At 48.0% G+C, this 22497-nt stretch overlaps 2 protein-coding genes across 3 annotated transcripts in view; both read left to right on the forward strand.

Annotated features, from left to right (window-relative positions):
- Positions 1–11360, forward strand: part of SPG7 (SPG7 matrix AAA peptidase subunit, paraplegin) — a 31937-nt gene extending 20577 nt beyond the window's left edge. For both annotated transcript variants that reach the window (XM_080936771.1, XM_080936772.1), the window contains exons 10-17: positions 649–773; positions 2170–2272; positions 3185–3295; positions 5242–5357; positions 7184–7340; positions 8101–8267; positions 8791–8868; positions 9987–11360. In XM_080936771.1, coding sequence (XP_080792897.1) covers positions 649–773; positions 2170–2272; positions 3185–3295; positions 5242–5357; positions 7184–7340; positions 8101–8267; positions 8791–8868; positions 9987–10151 — 1022 coding nt within the window. In that variant the 3' untranslated portion in view covers positions 10152–11360. The remainder of the gene's footprint in view (positions 1–648; positions 774–2169; positions 2273–3184; positions 3296–5241; positions 5358–7183; positions 7341–8100; positions 8268–8790; positions 8869–9986) is intronic.
- A 2699-nt stretch (positions 11361–14059) lies between these two features.
- RPL13 (ribosomal protein L13) lies at positions 14060–16436 on the forward strand. Its single transcript, XM_080936806.1, has 6 exons — positions 14060–14080; positions 14289–14398; positions 14488–14629; positions 14824–14997; positions 15425–15481; positions 16236–16436. Exons 2-6 carry the CDS (start codon positions 14295–14297, stop codon positions 16392–16394), a joined length of 636 nt encoding a protein of 211 aa, XP_080792932.1. The 5' UTR covers positions 14060–14080; positions 14289–14294; the 3' UTR covers positions 16395–16436.
- The last annotated feature ends 6061 nt before the right edge of the window (positions 16437–22497 follow it).

The raw sequence follows: 22497 nt of genomic DNA on the forward strand, positions 1-22497 counted from the left end.
GTGGTGTTTAAGCCACTTTCTGTGTGTGAGTACTTTGCCTGTGCGTGTATATGTGTGTACTACACGTGTGCCTCATGCTCATGGATGTCAGTCAACAGAAGGCATCAGATCCTCTGGAACTGAAATTAAAGATGGTTGTAAGCCTCCTGATGTGTGTGCTGGGATCCAAACCTGGCTCTTCTGCAAGAGTAGCACAGTTTTGAACCCTGACTCCTCTCTCCAGCTCCACTTTTAACATTTTAGATAAGAAACCTCATGCCTAAACCCAGACTTGAAAGTGTTTAGATACCACACAGTAATGATGGTGCCACTCAGAAAGAACAATAGCTCCTCGGGATGAAAATGTATTATTTCCTTCCAGGGATGCTACCTGCGTCTCCAGGAGACTTTGGGCAGTTCTGCCTCCACATATTGCCAAAGAAAACTGCTGTTGTTGGAAAACAAGCAACTTCACACTTTTGGCATGACTTTGATTGGAAGCCATTGGGAAGGTGTCTCTACCTCATCACTGTCCAGAAGGAATGTGGTGTTCTTTTTCCCTAGGCTTTTACTTTTCCCTGCTGTGTCCTGAAGGCAGTAGTCACTGGGAAAAGCCATTCTGTTGATTTCCCCACTCCAAAGGCCACTGTATCTGCTCTGTTCTCTCAGGAATGGGCACCACAGACCATGTTATCGTCTTGGCATCCACCAATCGAGCTGATGTTCTGGACAATGCCCTGATGAGGCCTGGTCGGCTCGACAGGCATGTCTTCATTGATCTTCCTACTCTCCAGGTCAGAACTGCCGGGAAGGATGGGGCAGTCAGTTTCCATGGCACTGATCCTCCCTGCCTGGGACAGCAAGCTTTGCTTTTACAGCTGCCATGGTTCTTACCTCCTGGACCTAGGCTTGCTGTAACACTGCTGTAACCCTTGGGGCCCAAGTGTCTACACCCTTCTGGCTGCTGTAGTGCCCAGTGTCCTTTTGGAGTTGGTTTGGTTTTGAGACAGAGTCTTTTATGTATCCCAGGCTGGCCTTGAATTTATGATCCTCCAGCTTCAGCCTCTTGAATGGCCCTGGTGATGTGGCTTGTTTGGTACCTACTCACTGTTCTTTCTTAATTTCTTAGTATGAGGAGGTTTACCTAGTGTGTCTGTCTTCATCCTTGAATGTTTGTAGTTGACTGCATTGATCTAGTTGAAGAGGTTTTTATGGTTTTTGTTTTTGTTTTGTTTGTTTTTTTAATTTGTTTGTTTGTTGAGACAGGGTTTCTCTACGTAGCCTTGGCTATCCACAGATCCACGTGCCTCTGCCTCCCAAGCACTGGGATCACAGGCATGCGCCACCACCACCCAGCTCAAGTTGAATTTTGTTGTAAATTCATTCAAATCAAGATGAGGCATCTCTTCCTCTTACCTTGAAGACTTTGTGGGAAATCTTGGGATTTTCATCCCTCCTTCTTAGATTTAATTGTGCATATGTATATAAGAGTTTGCCTGTTTATGTGTATGTGCATGATGTGTGTGCCTAGTACCAGTGTCAGAAGAGGTACCTGAGTCCCTGGATCCCCTGTGACTGGAGTTAGAAATGGTTGTGAACCACTGTCTGCATAAGAGGAGCCAAGCCAGGGTCCTCCGAAGGAACAAGTATCCCTAACCCCTGAGCATCTCTCCAGCCTCTAGCCATCTTGCCTCTTGTAACTATACTTGACTTTGTCCTAGAAGTATGTTGTCTGATGAAAGCCCTGGAAACCAGGATTTTCTGCCTGATAGCCTCTTCCTCACAAGCTTCTGTTTGCTTCATGGTTTAAAAGCCTTCATTACAGTCTTGAGAGCAGGGATTGAGGGTGTGGGTAGAGGGTACGTGTGGAAGGAAGGAGAGCAAACCTATGGACTGGGTAGCTAATGCCACTGGAAAGAGGTGTGTGGGGCAGAGAAGCTGCCTATCTCCTGACAGGGTTTGACATTTTATGTCAGGATCTAGAGTGTGTGACTTGGAGAGGTTTAAATCTTTGCTACATGTGACACTTGAAGCTCTTTAAATTGGTTTCCAAAACAACTGAGAATATCAACCATGATAAAGCCAGTGTTGCTATGATTGACAGCAAGGCTCATTCAAGAGCTTATAGGAGATGGGAGCTGTCTTGTCAGGCAGGTCTGAGGTCAACTCTGTCTTCTCTGTTTGTGACAGGAGAGGCGGGAGATTTTTGAGCAGCACCTGAAAAGCCTCAAGTTGACCCAGCCCAGCAGTTTTTACTCCCAGCGGCTGGCAGAGCTGACACCTGGATTCAGTGGTATGTTGTCCACCTGAGTACACGCATGGTGAGGGAGAGCATCAGTATTCCTGTGGGAGTGCTGTGTCTGTTCTGGGGCCAAGTCAGTGCAAGCCTGGGTGAGATCAACTGCAGATGCAGGCAGCAGCGGGACGGGGAAGAGGGACCTTTTCCTCTCTCTTCCTTTCTTTACAGCTTTCATTTTAAAAGCTAATATGCATTTAAAATTCCCCTTAAAGCCAGGCTGATGGCTGTTCCTTAATCATAAGCACTTGAGAGGCTGAGACATAAGCACTTCTGTGAGTTTCAGGGCAGCCTGAGCAATAGACCTGAGACTAGGCATGAGACCCCATCTCTATAAGTGAAGATGAAAGCTCTCTTACACTGTCTGCTCTTCGTGATTACCCTTCAGTCATTACTCGGCTCTGTGGCCATGAGAGCCCTTCCTGCCTGCCCTATTGTGCAGACATGTGCTTTCAGGTGACATGAAACAGCATAGAAGCAGACGAGGAAGCACTGCAGGATCTAGAGGAGCAGGACATTGTACTGGAGCTGCTCCTGTGAGAGTGCTGACCACCTGCTGCCTGCTTGCTGCAGGTCACCCCGGAAGCTTTTCTCCATTTCTCCCTCTCTCTTCCCTTTCTCCTCTCTCCCTTCTTTCCTTCTACCTTTCCGACTTTCCTCTTTGTCCTTTTGTTTGCTATTTTGAGACAGAGTTCCTTTGTGTAGACTCTGCTTGCCTAGAACCTCAGCCTCTTGCCTCAGCCTCCCCAGTTATGGCATCCTAGACCTCTGCCTCCTCTTCTGTCCCTTGTCCTTTTTGTTGGTCTCCATTAAAAGCTGAGTCTTCCACCTCCCTTCTCTTTCCTTTTCCTAAATACTGACAGGAAAGAGCCAGCAGTCCCCATCCCTGCCTGTGGTTTGTGTTGACAGGCGCCGACATCGCCAACATCTGCAATGAGGCTGCACTGCACGCTGCACGGGAGGGACACACATCCGTCCACACGTTCAACTTTGAGTATGCAGTGGAGCGTGTCATTGCTGGTATGAGGAACACACCCTTTGTTAGGGCTCAGAGGTCGTCTGTGCCAGCAAAGTTAGGGGTGGGTAGATGAAACTAGACCTAGGCTCTAATGTTCTGTATTAATATAATATTCTAGTTGCGTAAGTAGCAAGGGGATTGTTACCTTTTCTCCATGTGAGATACTGTAAACTTACCTAAGAACATACCTGCTCCTCAGGCAAATACAAAAACATGTTCAAGTCTAAGTCCAGCATATGCTAGTGCACACATTTGTGATACCATCATTTATTTAATACATCTATATGGTGAGTACCAGGCCAGCCCAGAGTATAAAAAGGCAGGCGTGGTACATACTCCTTTAATCCGAGCACTCAGGAAGCAGAGGCAGGATGATCTCTGTGAGTTTGAGGCCAGCCTGGTCTACAAAGTGAGTTCTAGGACAGCCAGGTCCTATACATAGATAGATGCTATTTCAAGCCTTACCTCCCCCCACCCCCCACCCCCCAAATAAAACCCACCTCTCTATTCTCTGCTGTGACATAGATTATCCTAGGAATAGTACCATGAAGTGGCTGAGAGCCCACTTGGGACAGATGAGGCACAGCCAGCAAAGTATGATGTAGTAGAAGCTGCTGCCTCCAGAGGACACCTGTAGGGTCTGTGGGAGAGGGATAAACGTGCCACTGACTTTCATATTCCAGAAGCTAATAGCTCTGATGATTGACAGGGTGGAAGCCTCATTCTCCATCGAGAACATGGAGCTGTGGTTTGTTTGTTTTTGGTTTTGGTTTTTTTGGAGGTTATTGAGGGTTGTTTGTTTGGAGGTTTGTTTGGAGGTTATTGATGGGGCCTCACCATGTAGCCTTGGCTGGCCTGGAACTGGCCGTGAATGCACAGAGATCTGCCTGCCCCAGTCTGCCAAGTGCTGGAATTAAAGCAGACATAATATTCAGTGAATGAGGTTGCTTTGTGATGGTGCTTACCCGAAGGCTTTTCTTTCTTTCTTTTTGTTTTGTTTATTTATTTATTTATTTATTTATTTATTTATTTATTTGAGACAGGGTCTATGTAGCCCTGGTTGGCCTGGATCTTGCTGTGTAGACACTGATGGCTTTAAACTCACAAAGGTCCTCTTACCTCTGTCTTCTGAGTGCTGGGATTAAAGTAGTATATCACCTTGCCTGAGCAAAACCATACAGGCAGCCCACTTCTTTACCCTGCTGACTGACATGAAGAGATCAGGAAGTAGTAACAGCAGCTGTTTGCTCCTCTCAGGAACTTGCTTCTTCCAGGCTTCCGGGCTTGAGAACCTTGTAACATGTCCTAAACATTAAATCAAGGTCAGGTGTGGTTGCATTCAAAGGCCTGGGCTGCATAGCTAGACCCTGTCTTAAAAACCAGCAACAGCAGCAAAAATGCACAGAATAGGAACCAAGTTTGGGCCATGTGGTGTGCGCACACCTTTAATTCTAACTTTAAGCAAGTGGAGGCAGGCAGATCTCTGTGAGTTCAAAGACAGCCTGGTGGTCTACAGAGTGAATTCCAGGACAGAGAGATCCTTGTCTCAAAAGTACCCCCACCACACCAACCCCAGAAAAAAAAAAGGTTGGAATGGTAAACGACTAGAACTGAGTAGGGAGGTTTAAGTAAGCTCGTCCCTGAGGTGTGAGGCCCTTGTTTCAACAGTAATGGAAGCAGAACCCCACAGCAGAGGGACCTCTCTTCATCCTGTCAGTAACAAAGCCAGAAGTCACTGGTGGGGCTGGGAGGGACTGACTGCAGTTGGAGACTATTAGTTCCTAAAGAATTGTTATTGATGCTTCCAGACGACAGTAGGTCAGCCTCCAGTCCATTCCAGCCTGGAGTGGTGAGTGTGTCTGTGTGAGAATGCAGCTACAGACATGCCAAGCAAGAAGAGAGCGCTTGGAAGGTGCCCAAAGCGTGCTGTTTCCTTGACTTCTTTCAGGAACTGCTAAAAAGAGTAAGATCCTTTCCAAGGAGGAGCAGAGAGTGGTCGCTTTCCATGAGTCTGGCCATGCCTTGGTCGGTTGGCTGCTGGAGCACACAGAGGCTGTGATGAAGGTAGGTTGTGGTGAATGGCCGGCCTGAGCTCCACAGGCCTTACCTCTGGTTTGGGAAATACCACGTGTGTTCGTACTATGTGAGAGAAAATGTTACCACCAACTTGGTATGACGTTGGCTGTAGTCCCTAGCAGGAACTAGATGCAGAGGCAGGGCGTAAGTCCTAAGCCACAGCCTCATTTAAGGCTTGAGAAGAAAGCTTCCCATACCCACGGCCTCTGTCCTTGCCCATTCGGGGCTTGTGGTGGAGAGCTGAGCTTGCTTCTGCTCAGAGTGGCAAATGGTTATTTTGATAGTTTCCCAAAATGATGTAGACTATACAGAGACCCTTGCAAAATCAGGATTATGGGATAAGAGAGGCATCTGGCATAGCTGCTAAGGAGGGCTAAGTATCTTGGCAAGTAGCAGGGGGCTTTGTGATGCTGCTGTTCCCACCCCACAGTGCAGTGTGAGACAGTGCAGCAGACAGTACTGTCTGTAGGAACTCTTGCTCAGTCTCCCTGCTTACAGAGCTAAGAGCAAAGTCCGTATTGGTTGGTCTGTTTTAAGTAGAGTGGGTGGAGCAGTCCCTGTATGTCTCTCGGATTGGCAGGACATTGACTCCGATTTGCTATCCCATGGCAGATTTAGCAGTTGCTGATCTGGGGACCAGACCTAGCATGAGGCAGGCTGGACATTAATGAACTCAGTAGCAAAGAAAAATAATGTCTCAAAAAAATCCAAACAAATACCAAACTCAAGATTTTGTTTTGTTCTCAGGATTGTCACTTAGTCTTTATGTCTGCAAGCCTGTGACATGGTTCTGTTCTGGGAAAGAAACTGAAGGCACCATTGCTGGTCTGACAGTCATTATGATCTGTGATTAAGTCTAGTAATGACCACAGATGTCCTTATTAGAGACATTAATCCATCTTTTAAACATTTTTCTTTAATCCCAGCACCTGGGAGGCAGAGTCAGGTAGTTCTCCATGAGTTTAAGACCTGCTCGGTCTACAGAGACAGCCAGGGTTACAAAGAAAGACCCTATCCCCAAAACTAAAAGAAATTGTTGGAATTATGGTGCAGGTCTTTGGCTGCATCTGTGTCTCTGCACCTCACGTGTGCCCAGTACTCATGGAAGTCAGAAGTGGGAATTGGATGGGTCCCCTGGACCAGAGTTACAGATGGTTGTGGACCACCATGTGGATGCTGGGGCTTAACCTCAGAGTCCCATGGAAGAGCAGCCAGTGCTCTTAGCCACTGAGCCATCTCTCCAGCCGACAACTTCTCTTCTCTCAGGTGATGCTGGGGATCCAATGCAGTGCCTTGCACATGCTAGGCAAGCTCTTTACCACTGAGTTGTAGTTACAGCCCTGACTTTGAATGTTAATGCTAGCTTCTAACTGGGGCTCACAGGTGACCTGCACCACCTACATTCCTTTGTAATAAGCAAGTATTTCTTGGTTTGTTAGAGCAGTAGTCCTGCCTCTTCCTCAAATATGTGGCATTGGATTATAAGGAGAGAAGACAAGGGTAGGATGGCCTTCCTTCCTTCCTTCCTTCCTTCCTTCCTTCCTTCCTTCCTTCCTTCCTTCCTTCCTTCCTTCCGTACTGTCTGGCATATGAGGTGAAATTTGGCATTACGCCTTAGGATTGCTTCTAAGAGACCTGCCAGATTGACTTCCTATGCATATGGTGCTACCAGGAACATACTGTACAGGAACTTTAGTTTCCATGAGCTGGCCTCTGCAGTATGAAGATGTTTTTTAAGAATAGGTTTTTTTTATGCGGCCCCTGCCTCTCCTTGAGGCCACACGCTCCCTGGTAAGTTGTTTGTTCTTCCGCAGGTCTCCATAGCACCTCGAACAAACGCTGCACTGGGCTTCTCTCAGATGCTCCCTCGGGACCAGTACCTCTTCACCAAGGAGCAGCTGTTTGAGCGGATGTGCATGGCCCTAGGTGGTCGTGCAGCCGAAGCCATCTCATTCAGCAGGGTCACCTCTGGTGAGGAGCTAGCTCTTGGGTGGGACTGACAGAGTGAACCCGTCTGCTGGTGCTCAGTGCACTTGGCAGGGTGAGACTGGTGAAGGGCGTGTGCAGTGCAGAGCTATGGGCAGATGCTTGAAACGTCATATATTGTAAATGTGATTGGTTAATTACTGCTCATGGCTATGGCTACATCAAATTGGATATCCAAAAAGGTCATGGTGGGTCTCAAAAAAAAAAAAAAATGCTAAGAGGTGGTTGTATATGCCTTTAATCACGGCATAGCGTAGCCTGGTCTACAAAGTGAGTTCCAGTTCAGCAAGATCTACATAGAGAAACCCGCTTAAAAACAAAACCAAAGAGCGACAGGCTTCCCTAGTACAGACCTGGCCGTAGGCTTGAGCTCACTGGTGTAAGGCAGGCTAGTGTCTTGAGTTACAGTGACATGGCTTAGCAGGCACAAGCACTGCCATCAAGTCTGCTGTTTGGGGTTCAGTCCCTAGAACCCATATTGTAAAATAAGGGAGCCAAGTCCTGCATGTGTTGTGTGTGTGTGTGTGTGTGTGTGTGTGTGTGTGTGTGTGTGTGTGTGCGCGCGCGCAGACACACAGTAAACGTTAACACAGTAAAAAAGAGAGCAGTAAGAACCATGTCGAGTGTCTGATTCTGTACACGTTCTCAGCATAGTGCTCTGGGAAGTTTGGACTGTGACAGGGCCTGAGGTCAGGTGCTCCTGTGCACATGTGCTCTTCAGGATCCTTTCCTTTCTTGATTCCAGGGGCCCAAGATGATTTGAGGAAGGTTACCCGCATCGCCTACTCCATGGTGAAACAGTTCGGGATGGCTCCTAGCATTGGACCTGTATCCTTCCCAGAGGCACAAGAGGGCCTCGTGGGCATTGGGCGTCGTCCCTTCAGCCAGGGCCTCCAGCAGATGATGGACCATGTGAGTGGACGCCTCTGCCTGTGGGGAGCATCATTGGGTGTGCTATAGGAGCCTGCACATTCAGATATGCCATGGAGGCCTAATGTGCATGAGTCTTTGTTCTGGCCTCTAACCTGTTAAGTGTGTTTTCTTGAATGTGGACCTGAAAGGGTCCAAATCAAAGCAGATGTAGAACTGGGGGAATGTCAAATAAGGACACCAACTGGCAGAGCCTGTGTACACATCCCTATAGCCTGCAAGCTGGGCCGGCATGGTGCCTGGCTCTGTTCAGGGCCAGTTGCAGTTACTTGTGCAGTGCAGCCAGCTGAAGGTTGTCCAGTCACTTTCTGGGGTAAAGGTTGGGGTGTGTCTTGTCCTGGGCTTCTCAGACAGAGTGAGAGGGAGACACTGCTGCTGTGTATCGTGAAAGATGGGCCTGCTCATGAACCTGGGCTTTCTGCACTTGGTGTTGGAGCTGGCAGCCAGTGAGTCTCGGAACAATGGTCCATACCTTTCTCATACAGACTTACCTCCTTCTTTATAGGAAGCTAAACTGCTGGTGGCCAAAGCCTACAGACACACTGAGAAGGTGCTGCTCGACAACCTGGACAAGCTGCAGGCGGTGAGAGCATGTGGGGCTGGGCATCTCAGGAGCCCTTAGAAGAGTAGCACAGCATGGCCAATGCAGCCCTGATCACCTAGAACCTGTTCTCCTGTCTCTTCATGAGAAGTGTGTCAAGCCAGCTCAGCAGTGCATCCCTCCACCCTTACTCATCTCTAGCACCCTTAACCACTGAGTCGGAAGAGTCTTTTTGGTTTTGTTGTTTTGAAATGGGTTCACCATATAGCCCTAGCTGGCCTGGAACTAGCCTGGCCTCAGACCTGTGTGCCTTTATCTCTTCCTCTGGTGCACTGGAATTCAAGATGTGTTCCGCTACACACAGCTCTTAGAAGAGTTTTGTCAGTATCCCTTCTCCACCCCCCTCCCCCGGGATCCTATGCCAGTCCCCCCCCCCCCCATAGGGTTTCTCAGTATACCCCTGGCTGTCCTGGAACCCACAGATCTGTCTGCCTCTGCCTCCCAAGTGCTGGGTTTACAGGCGTGTGCCACAATGCCCAGCTTTGGAAGAATTATTTTAAACAGCAAGAAGTAGCAGGGTATAGACACAGACACAGGACCTTTAGGAAAAAATATTTTCTGGGCCAAACATGGGCATTGAGTGCTTGTCATCCCAACACTCAAGAAGTTGAGGCAGGAGCATATCAAGTTTGAAGTTAGCCTTAATGATACCCTGTCTGGGAATAAAATGATGATGATGTTCAGGACTGTATCCGAGTAGCAGAACTCCCTCCCCCGTTGTGTCAGTCAGCCCCTGTCTCCACAGTTCAAGCCTGAGCCTCTCTACTCACCACCCTGCCTGCCTCTCCCAGACACACATACCTTGTTTGGTGAAGGAAATTGCAGTTGCCAAAAATAAGCAGAGGTTTTGAAAGGAAATAGAAAAATTAATGAGGCTGGCAGCTGACAGATGACTTTTAGGGTAAAAACAGGGAGCAATTCTTTGCGCCTGTGTCTCTGGGAAGTTGGCCTTTCTGAGGCATCCTGCTCACAGACTAGCCCTCCTGCTTCATTGGGACACAGAGGCATCCTGTGGGATGGGTCTCCATCTCTGATGCTCTACCCTCCAAGGCTCTCATCTTTGTCCGGGGAGCTCACACTGCCCTGTTTGTTCTTTCTAGCTGGCGACCGCCCTTCTGGAAAAGGAAGTGATAAACTATGAGGACATTGAGGCGCTCATTGGCCCGCCGCCCCATGGGCCAAAGAAAATGATTGCACCACAGAAGTGGATTGATGCTGAAAAGGAGAGGCAGGCCTCAGGGGAGGAGGAGGCTCCCGCTCCCTAGCCCCCACCTCCAAGGCCCCATAACAGCTTTCCTCCATGCACCTGCGGTTGTCACTGTCATAGCTGCCACCAGCCTCTGAGATTCTTTTCGCCTGAACTTAAACCTCAGCCTTTGTCAATTCTCTGGTTTCTGATGAAGACTTCTGATCTCTATTTATTGATTGATGATTAGTAAATTGTTTTCAGATAAACCAAACTTACCATATGTATTGCTTTTCATGTGGGAAGTGCACGTGCTTGAGTTGAGCCCCTGGCGCTTCAGATGCCATCTTTCTGTGTGACTTGTAGCTCTAAAAGTAGCCCAGCAGTTGGACTGAATGATTTCGTTTGTGTCCTGGATTCCCTCAGAATGCTAATAGGATCTAAGATGAAAGACCCTCTGAGCAGACTGTCCTCATCAGAGGGCTTCCTCATTGAGGGGCCAAAGTCAGAACAAGCACTGGATCCTGGAAGATTATAATACTGCCACCTACTGCTCTGTGCGTCTGCAAGTGGAGACCTCCCCCACCTTTCCTTGTATAGCGTGCCTTGACTCCTCTACCAAAACTGATACTTCTCACACATTTTGTGATAGGGAAACCACATTTGAGCTGTGAGGTCATGGGTCTTGTTTTCACTTTATACTTTGAGTCCCTCAGTGGCAAGACACTTTGTGTAGGGCATTGGAGTTCAAAGCATGCAGGGTAGCCACAGGCATTTGCTGGTTCATAGTTCCTGCTTGTGGGGCCTCCACCCTTCCTGTGCTAGCGTGTGGCGCATGGGTTACAGAAACTTCCTGACAGAGTACATTGTTCTCATCGCCTGTCGTGGTGCACCTGAGGAAGCTGCTGTGGGAAGGACCCGCAGCACCTGGGGGAGTAAAGGGGTTTGTAAGAACATTGTGAGTTTCATCTGAGTTCTAGTTTTTAACCAAAGATTAGCACATAACTAGGTTTTGTATTTCTCTAAAGCAGGGTCTTGGGCAGGCAAGAGCACTCTGCAAGCCTAGGAATCTGAGTTCAATCACTGGACTACTCTAGTTACCCTCTGACCAATATGTATGCCAAGGCATACACATGCCCAGATCCCTACACACAAAATAAGTAGGCCAGGCTGGTGGCAGAAGCCTTTATGCCCAGCATTTGGGAGCCAGAAACAGGCAGATCTTGATGACTTTTGGGCCCCGCTTGGTTGACCTACAGAGTTCCACACCAGCTAAAGCTACATAGTGACACCCTATCTCTAAATAAAAGACTAATTTTAAATAAACAAATGTCAAACTGTTAGCCATTGAGATAGTCCCATCTGCCTACCTTTTGTATGTGTGGCTTTTTTTTTTTCTTTTTAATTGGTGTATAAGTATTTGGCCTTTGAGTACGTATGTGTATCACATGTATATACTTGGTACCACTGTGCAAGTGCTTGGTGACCTTGGATGTCAGACACTGGATCCCCTGAACTACAGCTATGGTTGCGACCACCTTGTGGGTGTTGGTCATCAAGCATAGGTCCTTTGCAAGAACAAGTAAATGTTCTTAAACACTGAGCCATCTTTCCAGCCCTAATTTTTGTTTTTTGGAGATCAGGTCTTGATTATGTAACCCTGGCTGGCATGGAGCTTGCAGTGATCTTCCTCTTTCTGCCTTCTGGTGGTTAGGATTATTGGTGTGCACCACTAAATCCAGAAATACTATGCCACTTGGTAGAAAGTTATGGGTTAGTAGTTAAGAGCACTTACTGCTTTTGCAGAAGGATTCCAGGGTTTAATTCCCAGCATGTATACGGCATCTCAAAACCAGGGATCCGTGCTCTCTCTTCTGGCCTCTGAGCTCATGAATACATGTGACACACATAACTCCTGCAAGCTCACACACATATTAAAGTTAGTAATCTTTAAAAAATCAAAGGTTATGTGACTACAGGAGTTCCAGATTCTGAATGAAAGAATTACTGACTGACAGGGAAATTTCTGAGCTCAGGGCCAGTCTGGTCTACAGAGTGAGCCAGGGCTACACAAAAAAACCCTATCTTAAGAAAAAAGAAAATGTGTGTATGTGTGTGTGTGTGTGTGTGTGTGTGTGTGTGTGTGTGTAGCTAACTACTGAATTAGGCTAGGTTTCCTGACACTCCCAAATACCCAAGTTTCAGTAGGCACCATAGGGAAGGAAAGGGCTACTGTAGGAGCAGAGTGTCTCAGAGTAGTGAGCACAGCACAGCCTAAGCAGCTGGGGCTAGACATGCAAGCCTGTGTACAGGATGCCTCTCAGGCAAGGGTGTCATCCAAGAAGTTCTTGGGCAGAGTTGTGTCTGCAGAGTTTTCTACCCAAGAGACCTGGAACTAGAGCTTGAACAACTACACCAGCCAAGTCTGCATAACTGTTCACTTCTGTGTCCATCTTGGTTTTATGCAACAGAGGAAACTTCAGATCACAACCTTCCCTCCCTTCCCTTCCATAACTTGATTCTAAACAGTGTTTCAGTTTCAGATCTCTAACACCTACAGCCCAGGCAGCACTGCAACTTCAGCTGGAACTCTGGTGCAGGCTGGTGGCCTTCTCACGAGTCTGCATTGCTGTCTGCATGTTTGTACAGAAAGGAAAGTTGGACATGGACACAGTTTCCTTGTGTGTCTGTGTGAAGGGGAGAGAGACAGAGAATATCATGGTGCACATAGAGAGCTGAGCAGACAACTTGGGGAGCTCAGTTGTTTTCCATGTGGGCCCCAGGAATCAAATGGTCAGACTTGGTGGCAGCAAGTACCCTCAACCCTCTGAGTCATCTTGCCAGTTCTTTGGGTTTTTTTGTTTGCTTGTTTGTTTTTTTGAAAGAGGGTTTAAGTTGCTCAAGAAGCGTTGAAATTGCTCTTATCCAGTCAGTTTCTAGAATAGTTGGGATTATGGGCCTCTAACACCAGGCCTGAGTATAATGTGGGTTTTTAATGTATTAGCTCTCTTAACTACTGAGCCATTTCTGCAGCTATTTCTATAGTGGAATTTTTATCAGGAAGAAACCTGGTAATTGGGACGAAGGAATGAAAAAGATGGGGTTGGGGCTGGTGAGATGGTTCAATGGTTAAGAGCACTGACCGCTCTTCCAGAGGTCCTGAATTCAAATCCCAGCAACCACATGGTGGCTCACAACCATCTGTAATGAGATCTGATACCCTGGTGTGTCAGAAGATAGCTACAAGTGTACTTACATGTAATAAATAAATCTTTTTTTTTTTTTTTTTTAAATGAAAGAAAAAGACAGGATTATAGGCATACAGGTGCAGGACTGGTGTATGCCTCGGTTGCTTTGTGTTTTGTTGCTGTCGCTAATACTGTGGATAGGAATGCAATATTTGCATTTGGTCAACCTGATCTCCGGACCCCTGCACCTCCCCCTCATGAGTAGTAGTAGTCTGGGCTAAAGGATTTAGGTAAGTAAATGGGGAGTTTGAGTAACTCCAGTTCTAGAGGATCCGACACACAGACATGAGTAAGAGAAACACTCATACAAATAAAGTAAAAATAAATTTTAAAAATCTCAAAAAGAAAAAAAAAAAAAAACAGGTCTGTAATAGTGGTGCATGCCTTGCTCTGGGGAAGTGGGAGTTCCAGAAGTCTGGGCAACACAGACCACATCTTTTATAAGAAGATTAAAGATAGAAGCATAAATATTCCTGGGTGGTCGGGCAAAGATCTCTGGATCTAGGAGGGAGAAAGACTTTTAGGGGGTTAATTCATAGGTCTAGCTGTGCTGTGAGCACGTCAGAAGTACCAACCGAAAGTTGAGGAACCAGTGAGAACATCCAGCCAGATGGCTAGAGAGGCAATGGGCGGTTCCTGTGACGTCATTTCCGCACTCAACTGCTTTTGATTGGTGTTTTGGATTGGCCGGACTCCCTACAAGCCCAGGGTGCTTTGCGGTGCCCGGTCCTTTCCGCTCGGCCGTTCTCCTGTACAGGAGGTGAGTCTCTGTCGCCGGTCGTTCCATCGCGTTGCATCAGGCTCCATCGAGCTCCATCCGCTGTCATCGGCGAAGAGAAGCTGCACGGGCAGCCATGGAGGAGCCGAGGCGCCGACAGCACGGAGCCAGGGCAGGGGCGGGAGGACACGGGGCGGGGGCTCGGGACTCTGGCCTTCACTTGCCGCCCTCCTCTCCCTCGCGGCCTTAGGCAGCCATGGCGCCCAGCCGGAATGGCATGATCCTGAAGCCCCACTTCCACAAGGATTGGCAACGGCGAGTGGACACTTGGTTCAACCAGCCGGCACGCAAGATCCGCAGGTATGGATCGCGCGGGTCTCTGGTGGGTCCCCGGGCGGGGCGCCTGCGTGGACGCGTGTGGGGCAGAGGTAACTGTGTTTTTCCTGCAGACGCAAGGCCCGGCAGGCGAAAGCGCGCCGCATTGCCCCTCGTCCCGCGTCCGGTCCCATCAGGCCCATCGTGAGGTGCCCTACAGTTAGATACCACACCAAGGTCCGTGCTGGCAGGGGCTTCAGCCTGGAGGAACTCAGGGTGAGTGCCGCAGGATAGGGTCTTTGTCCAATACTCTTGGCTCGGTGAAATGATGACATTTCTCCGGAATCGCTGTACTGTCTTGATGAAAGTACTTTTGAACCCTTTTCCATCTGAATACACCGAGCTTTCTATGCAGGGCCACCGTGGGGGGGTTGCTCCGAGGTGTTTCACCCGCTGCTGTTTCTGGACAGGTGGCAGGTATCCACAAGAAAGTGGCTCGCACCATCGGCATCTCTGTGGACCCTAGGAGACGAAACAAATCCACGGAATCACTGCAGGCCAACGTGCAGCGCCTGAAGGAGTACCGCTCCAAGCTCATACTCTTCCCCAGGAAGCCTTCTGCTCCAAAGAAGGGAGACAGTTCTGTAAGTGCTGTGGGGTGTCAGAGGTCTGGTTCGGTGTGGATGAGTCTGTGATCCTGGATCCAGCTCTGCTGAGTTGACACATGTGTGGCCTTTCAAGATGGTGCTGTGGAAGGGAGGGTCACATCAGGTGGGAGCCACTATGTCGTCCCTGGGCTTTCTTGTGCTTGTTAGTGTTGGAAGTTACTGGCTTGGGGCCTGATTTGCTGTTCTAGAGCAGGCGCCCCCTAACAGGTCATCCTGGGACATGCCTGCACATAAAATGTCTCAGTGTTGAGAAGTGTATAAAGAGTTTAGTAACAAGGATCAGTGTGGGATTAGAAGATGGAGTTCCTCTGTCCCCAAAGCTGTAGTGAGCCGACATGCCATGGCAGTAGGGTCTGTAAGTGGCAGGTATGTGGACCCAACTTTTTCTTTTTCTGAAAAACAGGCTGAAGAACTTAAACTGGCCACCCAGCTAACAGGACCTGTGATGCCCATCCGGAATGTAAGTGGACGCTGTTTATTGGCGGGTGTGAAGTGTATTGTGGCACATTGGAGACTGGCAAAAGGAAGTTACCTCTTGCCATGGGAACAACCTAACGTCCCAGTCCTTTTATTGTTTATGTTTTTCTGTTTTGAGATGGTGTGTTTCTTTTTGCTTTGGGCTAGCCTCCCATGGGATGGGATTAAAGCCATTCACCACCACGAGCCTCTTAAGCTTTTAAAGGATGGGCTTGTGTTCCCTAATTTAGCATCCCCTACTTGTTTGGAGTGCTTGGGAGTATTTTTCTTTGAAGGAGACGGGGCATGTCTTAGTTCTGCTTTCTGTTGCTGTGATAAATGCCGTGTTCAGAACCAAGTTTTGGATTACACTTGCACATTGGAGAAAGTCAGGGCAGGAGGATGGAGGCTGAGGGGGGTGCTGCTGTAAGAAGCCACCAGCTGAGGGTGGCCAAGTGCACAGTGTGCTGTGCCCTCCCGCATAAACTAGTTAAGAGAACTCCCTGCATGCGCACACACAGTAGGAGTTCTCTGTAGCCTTTGCTGTCCTGGGATAGACCACCCTGGCCTCTAACCCACACATGTATCTGCTTTAAGTGCTAGGATTGAAGGCAAACTAGCCTGCACCAGTCATCACTGAAGCCATGACTTAGTTATTTTCTCACATTTCATATGTGAGCCAAAGCTACAGCCCAGAGAGTGATTAACTTAATCCCAGAGGGCTATGGCAGTGATCTTGACTTCTGTTCTCTTTCCAGGTGTATAAAAAGGAAAAGGCTAGAATCATCACAGAAGAAGAGAAGAACTTTAAAGCGTTCGCCAGTCTTCGCATGGCCCGTGCCAATGCCCGGCTCTTTGGCATCCGAGCAAAAAGGGCAAAGGAAGCTGCAGAGCAAGATGTTGAAAAGAAAAAGTAATGCGCAGTTGGAGAGTTGTAATAAATTTTCCATAAAGCAAGAGCTGGATTTCTGTGCATCTTTTCTTGAACATTAGTTGTATTTTGCAGGTTTGTGTTAGAAGGTATTCCTAAGAGATGAGGTTGAGATTCAGCACTGTGGGCCTTGGTTAACCAAGATGGGGTAGGTGGGAGGCTGTCTGTTAACACCCAGCTCATATATGGGAAACACCACACAGTTCAGCCATAAAACTTCATCGGGTCTTGCCTTGTGGCTGCTGCCTCCTATAGCAGGCTCGACCTCCTTAAGAGTCCAGAGAAAGGCTGGCACCTGGATTTTGTAGTAGTTTACCTTTTTCTTTCTGGTGTGACAGCCAGGATTAGGTACTTGCTTATGTGTAGCAGTTGTGCCCAAGGGGTTCAATGCCTGCCTGTCCACCGAAGCATCATTTCCTGCAGGGTCTAGGTTTGGTCATTTGTGAGTGTCCACAAGGGGGCAGAAGTTCTCTTGCAGATATGGAAAGGGAAAAATTTTTGGTACTTGAGTGTTAGGCCTTGATAAGTATACTGTATACAAATCTGTTATCTTGAGAGTGGATTTAAGATTGTAAGCTACCATCAAGTTTTAAGGTCTGGTCCTCTGCAAGAGCAAGTATGCTTAACCACCCAGCCATCCCTCGCCAGGAGAACAAGATTGAGTGCAATTGAACATCTTAAATTTGCTCTGTGGCCACTTGTTCAGGAGCTGTGAACCATTTTGGTCATTTCTTTGGGGTTACCCCCTCACCCTTTTTTTTTTTTTTTTTTGAGACAGTCACTGTATCCTGGCCTGTGTATACTAGACTGGCCTCAAACACAGAACCTCCTGCTTCTTTTTTCTTTAGGTTTTTTAAATGTTTTAAAATTAAATTTGTGATTTGAGACAGGTGTTCCTATGTTGGTAGCCCTGGGCAGCCCGAGTCTCTGGTTTGCCAAGTTTTGGAATAGGTGTGTGCTGTCACTCCCTTGTGTTCTTTTATGTATGTGCATGTGCATTCTTCATGTGTTTATGTGCACCATGGGCCTGTATGGACTTGCTGTTAGAATAGGCCTGCCAAGAGAGGGCCTAAGCTTGGCTGGGTGTCTCAGGAGGGGCATGGCATCCCCTAGAACTGCACTTAAAGGTTCTTGTGAGTTGCTGGAGAGATTGGCTCAGTGGTTGCAGCACTTGCAGGGGACCAGGACTCAACTTGTAGCACCCACATGGTGCTAGTCCCCGGGAATAGGAAGCTGCTATGCAGCCTATGCAAGCAAAATGACTTCATGTGCAGAGACATGTAGGCAAAAGACCGAAATTCTATAAAAGCTTTTAAAGACACGTGAGTGCCCAGATATGGATGTTGGGAGCCAAACATAGATCTTAAGAGCAAGCACCTCAAACGTCAGCCATTTCTCTACCTCCTTTTCCTTGCTTTGATACAGGGCTTTATCATGTAGCCCATGAGGGCTGGCCTGGAGTTGACTGTGTAACCTGGGTTGGTTTTGAACACTTGCTTTAGCCTCCTCAGGGGCTCTGCTAGCAGGTTTGGCTTTTATGAAGTACTTTGAGGCTTGGAAGACGCAGAAGGGAACTCCACGGGCAAAGGCCCTGCAGGAAAGAGTACCTGAGGCCATTTCCCAGACCCAGAGAAAGAAAGCAAGTCATGGCGCAATGATGGAAGCTTGTGACTGATGTGTTTGATTCTCAGATAAAGGGAGAGGACTGGTTCCTCCAAATTGTCCCCACACATATAAAGAGATGTAGTGGTGAATGCTTTTTTTTTTTTTTAATTAAAGATTTATTTATTGTATTTATATGAGTACCTTAGCTGTCTTCAGACACACCAGAAGAGGGCATCAGATCCTATTACAGATGGTTGTAAGCCATCATGCGGTTGTTGGGATTTGAACTCAGGACCTCTGGAAGAGCAGTCTGTCCTCATAGCCACTGAACCATCTCTCCAGCCCAGTAGCTTAATTTTTTATTTAAAGCAATTTTAAAAAATTAACCAAAGTGCTGGCAAAGGGAAGGGGTGAGAGGTGACAGCGTGGCCAGAGAGAGCTGAAGACAAGCACTGACTAGTTCTCTGTGGGCTCCCCGACTCCTGCAAGAGCCCTTTAGAGATGCTGTCAAGTATAACACTTTCCCAAGCCCCAGGGACTAAAGAGCTCTCTCCCTTACTGGCACAGCCAGAGCATCTGAGGGGGTCCTGGTGGCCACAAGGCATCTTCAGCCCCACCCACTGCTGCCCTGGCTGCAGTTTGACCCTCTCAGCCTTGGGGAAGATTCCAGCAGCCAGTTCTGGCTGGGCCTTCATGCAGCAGTCAAGGAGTGAATCCATTGTAGTACCTCAGTTCCGGGCAGGGCGACGGCAGCATGAACTGTGCCTGCCAAGTTGCTCTCTGCCACAGCCGAACCCTGGTACACCATTGGCCTGGAGGATTGAGAAGTTAGTTCCAGTTTGGTTTTTAAAAAACAGCTTTTGGGTGTTAAAACCATTTTTCTTTTATAACTTACAGGAAAGGACTACAGATATAGCTCAACCTAACATTGGCAAGAGCCTGGGTCTGAGCATCATCACACACACAAGAGAAGTTTATGTTGGCCAGGCAGTGGTGGCATACGCCTTTAATCCCAGCACTTGGGAGACTGAGGCAGGTGGATCTCTGTGAGTTCAAGGCCAACCTGGTCTACAGAGTGAGTTCAAGAGGCAGGAAAACCAGGGCTACATCCTGTTTGGGAAAAAAAAAAAAGAGCAACACTTTATTTCAAATCCTAGAAACTGTTTCTGTCTGCCCTAAAATGGGTTCATGGGGAAACATTCCACCACAAAAATCTGTGAAGAGGAGGGGGGAAAAACTAGGTTATTGATGAAAAGGACAGAAAAGAGAGGGGAGAAATATCCAGACATCAGTCCAGGACTCTTGCTAAGAATATCATCAAAGCTCCAGATAAGTCAAGAGAGACTAAAATCAGGATGTCCATTACCCAGGCTCCGCCTGATGTGCAGCTCATGACTCTGTTCCCCGCCGCTTAGGCCCATACTCCATGGCTACCACAGCACCCTGGTCTTCATGGCTTTGCCCAGCGGTCAGAGCTTTTTCAGTAGTCCTACTGAGCAGTCCTGACAGACAGATGGTATCATAGCAGTGAGTATCTGGGGCTCCTTCCCTTCCTCTCCCTCTCACCCCAGTTCCCTCCTCTCTCCTCTCCTTCCTCTTCTCCCTCCATCCTTCTCTCTCCTGTGCCTTTTCTCTTCCTTTCCTACCTTTGTCCCCCGCCCCCTCCCTTCTCCATCTTAGTTTACTTACCAGGTCATCCCAGCTACTGGAGGAATCTTGGCAGCAGGACTTTCCCACCACATCCCAGGGTGGCAGAGGCCTGTTCCTGTACTTCAGGTCAAGGCTTTTCTTGGGACAGCACAGTAGACAGTAGGCATTGTGCTGGCTGCACTGTTTTGGTGCAATTTTACATGTCAGTAGCTAAGTAATCTCTTTCTGGTTGTGAGCCTAGCCTTTAACAGCTGAGCCATCTCTCCAGCCCCACAGGTTCTTCCTGTACAGTGGAGACTTAAATGTCAATGAGGTCTTGTTTGTCTCACAGTGGCCTTAGCCTCTCTGCTCACCACACCAGCCTGCAGACAATAAATAAACTCAGCAAACAGCTCTGCCCTTTTCCTAACCCTGCTTCTGGGCCCTCTTGTGGTCTCTTTGTGAAATCATGTCCTTTCTACCATTTGTAACACTTAACTCTAGTCCCCATCCTGTCTGGTGTGAAAAAGCATCCAGAAAATTGTGGCTACTTTAGTTCTTGTACCTGTGTGGGCTGAGGATGGTGTCAAATTGTCAGTGGGTTAGGGAACAATGGGAGAACCACACAGCAGAAGGGAGTTTGCAGAGATAAGCCTCAGAAGAAACAGGTGCCAAGGGAGAAAAAATGTGTCCATGAGATCCAGCTGTAAGATATTTTCTTAATTAGTGATCAATGGGGGTGGGGAGCCCCAGCCCACTGTGAGTGCTCTCTCTCTCTCTCTCTCTCTCTCTCTCTCTCTCTCTCTCTCTCTCTCTCTCTCTCATGTTGTAACTAGGTAACTGAGGAATCTCACAAAATTGCCCAGGACCTAAAGGGCTGTGTTGTCACAGTGAATGAGGCATCAGGACATGCAGACTTCTAAAGGGAGATAAATGTCAGCTCTTTTAGGAAAGGGACACATTGCGATCATTCAGAGGCTTGGAGACAAGAAGAGAGCCTAGGTGTTGAAAGCTGCAGCCAGAAGTACAGAGAAAAAATTTTCCTGTTAAAAATTCCATTAGTGGACCGATTAGAGAGATGCCTCAGTGGATAAGGGCATTTGCTGCTAAGCCTGCCAACCTGAGTTCAATTCCCAGGACCCTCATGGTGGCTAGAGAACTGACACCCACAAGCTGTCCCGAACATCCACACCTGCACCCTCTGCTCACAAATAAATGCAGTAAGAGAGAGAAATTCCCACATGCTGAAATGAAAATGCCCCTCTCCACAGTCCCCCGTAGGCTCATAGGTAATGACACTACTAGGTGTGGCCTTGTTGGAGGACCTGTGTCACTGGGGTGGACCTTGAGATTTCAGAAGTCCAAGCTAAGCCCTGTGGCTCATTCTCTCTCTTCCTGCTGGCTGCTGATCCAGAGGTAGAACTCTCAGCTGCCCCTCCAGCTCCAGGTCTGCTTACACACCACTGTGCTTCCTGCCATGAGGAAAATGGACTGAGCCTCTGGACTGTAAGCCTGCCCCAGTTGAATGCTTTCCATAGTAAGAGTTGCTGTGGTCACGGTGTCTCTTCTTGGCAATAGAAACCCTTCACTAAGACAGATGTGCCTCCACGCACAATTTCCATGGATCAAGGCAGCTCAGAGACAACTTCTTACAAGGTAGAGTGTGGATGGCCCTGGAGGATGAAGGGACCAAGTTAGCTGTCTCGTTGCTTCCTGCCTTTCACTTCCGGTCACAGATGCTAACTCAAGCCTCCTGGTGATGTTCAGTGAAGTCAACCCTGTCTGTTGGAGCTGGACATAGTGTACACTTGTAATCCCAACATTCAAGAGGAGGTAGAAGGATACAGAAGAAGTTGGAAGGGGAGAGAGGTATTAGCATTCTATCTAAACTCTGCCTCACAGTTACCTGGCAACAGCCAGGCAGGCCTGACACTGTAAAAGGGGCTGCTTGCCCCCTCCTCTCTCTCTTGTTCTGCCCTCTTGCTTTCTTATCTCTTTCCCCTTTTGTCCCTTCTCTCCCCATTCTCTTTCTCCCTCTCTCTCTACGTGCTTGTGGCTGGCCTCTACTCCTTTCTCTCTCTGCCTCTACTACCCTCTTTTTTTAAAAGATTTATTTTATGCATATAAGTACACTGCAGCTGTCTTCAGACACACCAGAAGAGGGAGTCAGATCCCATTACAGATGGCTGTGAGCCACCATGTGGTTGCTGGGAATTGAAATTGAACTCAGGACCTCTTGAAGAGCAGTCAATGCTCCTAACCACTGAGCCATCTCTCCAGCCCCCTGCAACCTACTTTTAATAAATGTTTAACCTCTCCTCTTGCCAACCACCCACCAAAGGTAGTGGAAGAGAAAAGTTATTAGGATCTGGGGGAAGTGGATCTGTTCAGCAATAGTTCTTTGGGGGCAAGCTTCATCTTTGTCAGCAGTTCAGTCCCTTAGCAAATGTCAAATACAAATCAGCAGCTACAGTTTGGTCCTCTAGGCAGGCAGACACCACACATGAACCAGCAGCTGTAGTTCAATCCTGAAGAAACCTCAAGGCTCACCAACTGGCCTGAGGCGGCAGAAACAGCAAGGTGCTACAGGAACCTTACTAGAATTCTTTGACAAGCTTCTCTCAATGGTGGCTTTACCACAGAGGAGTTCAACAACCCTATGTAAGGCAAACCAATACACATGTCATTAGCAAAGATAGTGACGCCGAGCAATCAAACCAATGCTCCCCCACTGTCTGCGGGCTCATACTTTTCCTTCTTCACCAAGGGTCCTTTCATTTGTCTGCCTTAGCAAGACATGCTTTCACCTGTGTGCCCCAGCAAAATATCATTCGATATAACTGACTTTCCAAAGA

The sequence above is a fragment of the Micromys minutus genome, assembly GCF_963924665.1.
Source record: "Micromys minutus genome assembly, chromosome: 24".
NCBI classification, from domain to species: Eukaryota; Metazoa; Chordata; class Mammalia; order Rodentia; family Muridae; genus Micromys; species Micromys minutus.